The 7,430-nt window shown below is 39.3% G+C and overlaps 1 protein-coding gene across 1 annotated transcript in view; it reads right to left on the bottom strand.

Annotated features, from left to right (window-relative positions):
• mbtps1 (membrane-bound transcription factor peptidase, site 1) overlaps nt 1–6,216 on the bottom strand; it is a 28,383-nt gene extending 22,167 nt beyond the window's left edge. Inside the window, exons 1-2 of the mRNA XM_068313890.1 lie at nt 6,075–6,216; nt 913–1,474 (exon numbers count right to left, since the gene is read on the bottom strand). Of these exons, the coding sequence (XP_068169991.1) occupies nt 913–1,108 (196 nt within the window). The 5' untranslated portion in view covers nt 1,109–1,474; nt 6,075–6,216. The remainder of the gene's footprint in view (nt 1–912; nt 1,475–6,074) is intronic.
• Between the last annotated feature and the right edge of the window lie 1,214 nt (nt 6,217–7,430).

Below are 7,430 nucleotides of genomic sequence, written 5' to 3' on the forward strand. Positions count from 1 at the left end.
CAACACAGTTCAACCACAGTCACCTTTTTGCTTCCTTTAGCAACCATGCACCAACCAATAAGGTGTACTGTGTGTCCAGTTAAAGTACAGAAATAAACTCCGTAATTTAGACTGCGCCTCTGTACAATGAGCTGAATGGTGCGCAAAATACGGTAACTTAAGGACTTTTAAATTGGAAACTAAAGCAATTAGTTTATATACTATAGACTATAATTATCGATATATCCCTACCCTACAGTAAACAGTACCACAGCACTAAACCACTGCTTTATGACAGTTGTATCACTGTGGTTAAGGTTTATGCCTCCTACTTAGACACTACATGAAATAAGACAAGAATAACTTCCTCCATGTCATTTATTGCTGAACAACAGATCTTCACTGTTCTTCTCCCATAGCTCAGTATTGCTACAAAGCACTGGCAGTATGGGGAACACACTGAACTGAAAATTACTGCAACCAATGAGTGTCTAAATCATACATTTTTAAGATTGACACACTGCAGTGTTTACCTGTTATGATTAAATAGTGACTGGGAGACTGCCTTTTTCCTAACTGCTGCTGATAGCCGCTACTTCTCTCAGCTCTCATACCGCGTCCAGTGAATGACAGGAAGTGAAACATCAGGTCAAATATTTTTTTTCAAGAATTAATTCAAACCCGGTATTAACCGGTTTACAATTATTTTCCGTTCCGATTCTGTTCCTGAACATTAAAAAATATAAAGTTTTCAGTTTCGTTTTCGTTCCTGCCAAAATACCAAAAGTTTCCGGTTTTCGTTTTCATTCAATGAACCTGTTCAAAGCCCTGCTTGAAAGTCACAATGTGATCCATCTGAAATTAGCTGATATTCTTTACATTTCTCTGGATTATAAGACACAGTTCAAAACAAACTGAACAGTTTCTTCTCACCATGTTCCACCACCTCGGAGGAGAACTCCAGCTTGAGGGTTAACTGGGAGCAGTTGGAGTCGGACGAGGATGAGGGGGGCCCTGGGCTGGTTCCAGAGTCAGATTTGGCTCCTCCCATTGGCTCCATCCCAACCAATGGCAGGAAGCCCACCAGCAGCCCCAGAAGCATGGATGCCCACACTGGAACCAGGAGCATTCTGGGCTGTGAAGTTGCACAAATCACCAGTTTGACTGAGCCCTTAAAGACTCGACAGCAGGTGAGGGGATTCCAATCAGAGACCAGCAGATAAGAGCTGGTTCAGGGCCAAGATTCAGGTCCAAAACTCAAAATATGAGTCCATGTTGCAAACGGCAGCTAAATTCCTTTCTTTCTGCGTTTTCTCTCCATGGTGTTGGTCCAGGACGGAGGTCAGTGGGACTGCCAGACCAGGAACATAGTTGCCATGATGAAACAGGAGGATGGTACCAGTTAAAGCAGAGGACAAATGGGTGGGAGGTGTGGGGCGGTGTGATGAAGGAAAATGTCAGATCAAAATTCCATTGTTGGTCGTCCTGTTTAAATCTGGCAGAAAAAGAGAAAAACAGATATTGTTAAACGTGTGACGACACCCACATTCATTCACTCTTATCGCCTCAGATTTGTTTCTCTGCCAGCACAAACACTGAGATGAGCGGATTCGTCTCAAACAGTTCCACAACTGTGGATGAATACAATCTGCATCTCATGGTCTAAATCCAAGACTCTGACTAGCTGACGGTACTGCATTTTTACTGCGGTCCCACAGACAATGCTAACATATTGGTAAAATCAGACAAAGTCGGGCTGTTACGTCTCACAATGTGATTTAGTACTGATTGTGTTCTTTCTTGAGGTTCACAGTTCATTTAAAAACAGATTAAGGAAAATTTAAGATCATACCAATGTGACACTAAAATTTATTGTGGCAATTATTTGCTCCCGAACTTCTTCTTGAATAGCTTCCAGCACACATGACCATTATCAGCCTTGATGTCAGCGATCGATTTAATTACCTACAGTTCAAAGAAGATCACACTGGTGCACTAAAACTGACCTGAAGAGGATGCCTGCTGCTCATCCCAAACAGGATTTAATGCATTGGGTCAAAATATTATTACATGGACGAATAGTAGACAGGATGCAGAACTAACATAATATACAACTAAACTACAACTTTAATACATTTAATAACGAAAGTTTATCGAGAAAGCTCATAGGGGAACAGACTGGAGCAACTGGCTGATAACGGATATTACTGTAACAAAGAACAAGCTTGAATTCATGGAATTTAAAGTATTTTACTGACGTACTGCTAACTAAGCTATGAAATCCGGTAAAAATTGGATGTAAATAAGTAGGTAAGGGCATAAAGGTAAAGGTGAATATACAATTATTAGAAAACCACAGCTTTTTCTCAAGCTCTTTGTTTTTGTGGAAGACAATCTGCACCTAATTATCCAAAACGCTCACAAACGAGACACAACCTGTGCTTGACTTCCTAAGTGTGGACAGAAGATGCTGTACTCGCTCTGATTTTTAATTTGTTGCTCAGTAGTTCTTGTCAAAGATGGAAACAGGAGTATTGGATGTGCTGAGGAATATTTTCAAAGACCTGCGTGACATTAAATGAATTTTGGAGTTATGTAATATGACAAATACTTAAGAATGAGAGTAAGTCCAAGCATGTTTTTGATATCTAATCTTTGTGGTGATATTGAAGGATAGAGTGACAAAAATGTTTACGGTCCCACTTAACAATGCAGATTCCTCATGTGGCCCCTTTGGAAGAATAATTCCCACCGCCATATTCAGTGTGGTTGAGGACTGTAAAATATATCAGCTGTTCTCCTCATCCTGTAGCACAGGGACACATCTACAGTAGATGGTTAGCCAACCATCTTCCTGATGTCGTTTTACAAAATATGATGCCTTCACAAAAACATTAGTGCCCATTCTCAGATTCTTCACTCATTACCTGCTCAGTCTAAGCAGAGTCATCAGCCACCGCCACCACCTTTATTCGATGGGTGTTATCCTGATAGTCAGGGCAGATTCCCATTGGTCACCAAGTGATGCTGAAGAAGTGCCAAACTTCTTCTGACAGACTTTTTCCACCATTTTAATAATCGACTTGTTAATTCATTGACTTATCGTTCTCCTGAGTGAAACTACATTACCTGAAGTTACGCCCCAGCAGCAGCAACAATAAGTGTTTTGCTCTTAGGATTATTTTAATCCTCCAATGAACAAACAGCATCAGTCATGACAGCAAAATTATTTGTCACGCAGATCTAATAGTTCTTGAGCTCTATCAGAGCTGTGTGAGAGCAAGTCCGTAGCATGTTTAACATATTGTATACATATTACATATTGTTTCTTCACATAGGTTTCCCTGTCTTTCAAGAATACAACCACAACTCCTTATTTTGATGCTTAAATTTTTTTTACAGATTTGCTGAAGTGACATCACTGCAAACAAGCAAAGTGTGGCGACGCTGTGAACATGCATTCATATACAACCATCTGATTAAGGTACCCTTTAGGCTGGACAACAATACACCACTGACTATAGAACTTTTTCTTGGTTAATGTCACAATAATATTCTGCTTCAAAGAATAGCAATGCACCTTCTGATGGGTCTGACAAGCCTCATCTGATGAACAGAAGTAATGATAATAATGTATATTTACAGGAAAATAAAACAAAATAACAGACGCTGCCTTTACATTTGTAAACCTTCAAGAAGCAATCTCAGTGGCAGCGGATGTGTTGAGTGCACATAGAGGCAGAATGTAGATTTAAAAACTCTTTTCTCATTTGATGTGTGAAGAACTTGTGCTTTTCTAAGGGAGCGACAATCTAAGATAACACAGGAAGACTGAGAAAAAACCTTATCGTACCTGCATGGATGATCGAAACCACGATTGAAATAGCCAACAATAACCAATGCCAGCCCCAGGGAGGAAACTCAACACCAAAAACAACAGTTTGGGCTGATTTACAGCCATTTTCTTTATCGTCAACACATCACTCCTCCTCCTAACCCTAACCCATTACAAAGAACTTCCCAGTTAGGTTAACACAGCACATTCACAAAGGAGGAAAAAAAACAGATCAGCACTAAAGTAATCAGTTAGGCAGACCTTCGCTGAATTGAAACTGTGCGATATATGATTCCCCAACACACACAGAGTCCAGTATCCTTCTGGACTGCATCAAAAAGGAAATTCTGGGCAGGTAACGGATCATTTCCCCCCTGGCCCGAGGCTAGGGCAGCAGTGTAATAAAACACCCCATCAGCAGACAAGATGCACAGGCAGAAACTCTCTGTTCCTCTCCCACACTTTCACTTAGCTTAACACCACAGCTTATGAAAAGCAGCTCGACACTCACTGAGGGTCCAGCCCAGGTTACGTAAGATGATCACCTGTAACCATCCCCAGCTTTACATTAGAGGGACGTCAAGAAGCTTTAAGATGCTGTAGACCACCAAGATAAGCTATGTTGTGTACAGTATTTATGAGCACAACAAAACATTGCTTTACATTTAAGCAGCTACTCGTTCACATTTCAGGAAGTAAATCAATCTATTAGCCTTAAAAAAGTGCTGTGGACCTACAGACTGCTCAACTTTACTGCTTTTCTAAGCAACATGAAGCCTACAGGTACACAGATGGCATGAAATGTGCATGGGTGTACACTTTTGCCTATTTAATCAAGGCTGGCATGACTCAAATCAAATACTATAATGATACCATTTTTTTCCCCTAATTGTATGTGTGTGCTACCTGAGAGCATGCATACAAGGCCCTCTGTGTTGGCAAACAAGTATCTTTACATGGTAAAGTGGTGTTTGCACAAAGCCAGCAGTTCAGTACCACCTAACTTATAACTGGATCGTTTACATACAATTTATCTGGACTGCAGTAACCCCAACACACACTATTTGAAGCCCCTGCAGATTAATTAGAATTGTGCAAAACCCATTAGTTTTATTGCATGTGTGTTTCCATATGGTTCACTCAATCTTTATGATGACGGAGAAGAAAACTGTAGATACAAGGCTACCAACGGGCCACAAGTGTAGACGGTATAATTAGAAGCCCCTGGTACTCCCGGTCTGACGGGAGGGGGCTCATTCACTAGTTCCGGCTTGGGGCAGGATCCTTGCACATGTGAAACAATACAGATAACGACTACTTGTTTAGCAACTGTACTGTAAAAATAACTCTACTGGTTTGGGCTGGCTGTAAATGAATGCTGGGATTATCTGCGTCAACACAACACCAAGCCGCAAATATGTCACCAAACCTCGAAGCAAAGACTGATTAGTAGGTAGAACACCTCCGCCACAGTCTAAAGAAAGACGGGGGAGATCCACAGCCATGTCTGGAATCCTCAGGAAGTGAAGTGGTTCTTTAGATCAGAATATATATTCCTGAATGAGTTGATCTTAGCAGAAATTTAGTGTTAATAGATCTGTAAGAGTTCGATAACCCATCAGTAACACAAAACCAAGAACCTATGGGAGACATTGAAGGTTTGAGGCTATTTAATGGGTCAGTGTGCATGACTCTAAAACAAGTTACACACATTTATGATTCCATTTCATTCTATAAATTTAAATTACTGCATGGGCAAATCACAAAACGAAACACGTATTTTATAAATCCCGAGATTATGTTGTGCTAGACAGAGTTCTAATTAAATACTACGTTTGGAGTCGATAGAGCTGCTCTGTTTACAATCTACTGCGTTATTAACTTTATTCAAGACGATGAATAAAATGCTACAAACATTAGCTAGCTATTTACCGAACCTGAAAAACAATGTAAAGTTATACAGCCGCATTTAAGTGACGACTTTTCCTGCATAAACAATATGATTATTAATAGACATATACTGAATGATGAGGCTAACGTGAATATCTTCTGATAATGACAGTGACAAATGTTATCAGCAAAACATTTCGACGCATAAAAACGTAATTAAAGCTAAACTCACCATCTTAAATTGTATCATAAACAAAACCTGTTCGTGGATTTTTCGGACCCGCAGTCTATCACATGTACAGCGCTAGCTAGCTAGCGTAGTAATACTTCCAAGATTATAGGTGGTGCTTTGTCTGTCGATTATACTCACCGAGTCGAACAGTGTGTCACATATCACTTATTTGTTTGTTCTCTTTATCGTTCGTATATTTGTGGGCTCATAATACACAGCTAGTTTCTTGCCACCGAACAAAAGCTTGTAGCGAACTCACAAAATGCTTCAGCCGCAGAACACTGACGTCTCTTCATGAAGGGCTGCCAGGTTTTTACAATCCTCCTAAAACATTAAGCAGCTTTAACTCTTTTGATGAATTTCATATCAATAAAAATCGTTCATTTATATCCTTTATATGGTATTTTACATGATTAAACTTCTTTTAGAATAATTCTCTTTTCGTCTTTTAAAAACCCTGCTAATATGAATTGTGACGGCTTGCACCACACATGGCAACTTACGAGGCCTCTATTGGCCACGCTGTGTCGCAATTCTACCAAGAGAGGGCGCTGTTGACCACCTGGAATTGGGACTGATCAAAAAAAAGAAAGTCATAATAGTAGCGGCAATTGTGCATTTTTTTTTTTATTGTACAGTATTTCAGTCTGTGGGATGTTACATTTGCAGAGTGCCATAGAAACGCTATGTTAAAGAAATTGCAGAGAAAACTGTTTGTGAAAAAAGGAGGTGAATGAAAAAGTATTTGAAATGCCAATCGTACCCTGTTCACAGGTCATACATAAAAAATAACTCTGATACATCACTATTCATGAGTAGGTGCAGGAAGTTCAGTCAGTTCATTTGAATCCTTGAATTCTTTCAAGTGTAGTGTAGCTACACGTAATATATTTCTATTACTATTATTCTATGAAAGGCTCCTACTACTACTGTATATATACAGTAGTCGAAAGACATTTGAACAATAACAATCTAAGCTGTATTCTGTTAAGGCACAACTAGATTCTATAATTTACTATAAATATTTTCTTCACGCTCTGATGATAGATGAAGAAACATCGTATACTAGAATCAGAGAGAAATAAAAGACTCCAGGTTGTCTCTGTACATGAGTCCTTTCACAACTTTAATTTTATCTTGTTGTCATATAGTAAAAAATGTTACATATAAAGATTTGTGTAACACGTTGGGCCTCAGTTTGATCTGTTGTTTTCAAGGGGTTTTACTTTTTATCTTATATTGGCAGTATCATGGCCTGTGAGGTTTATCATTGGTGCGATTATTGCTAGTTCAAAACTTTACCCAAAACTTTACAGCGCAACCTTTAAAGCAGTCATTTCATACTGTGTAGTCTTCTGAATTTTATCCATCTTTATAACGTAGAATGTTTTATGTGCACTAAAGTAGATCAATGCATGATAGCAAACCAATGGCCTAGACGAGAAGTTCATCAATTTGGAGAGAATATCCTAGAAACTATGTTAAAGTCAAAGT

Source organism: Antennarius striatus, chromosome 4 (genome assembly GCF_040054535.1).
Source record: "Antennarius striatus isolate MH-2024 chromosome 4, ASM4005453v1, whole genome shotgun sequence".
NCBI classification, from domain to species: Eukaryota; Metazoa; Chordata; class Actinopteri; order Lophiiformes; family Antennariidae; genus Antennarius; species Antennarius striatus.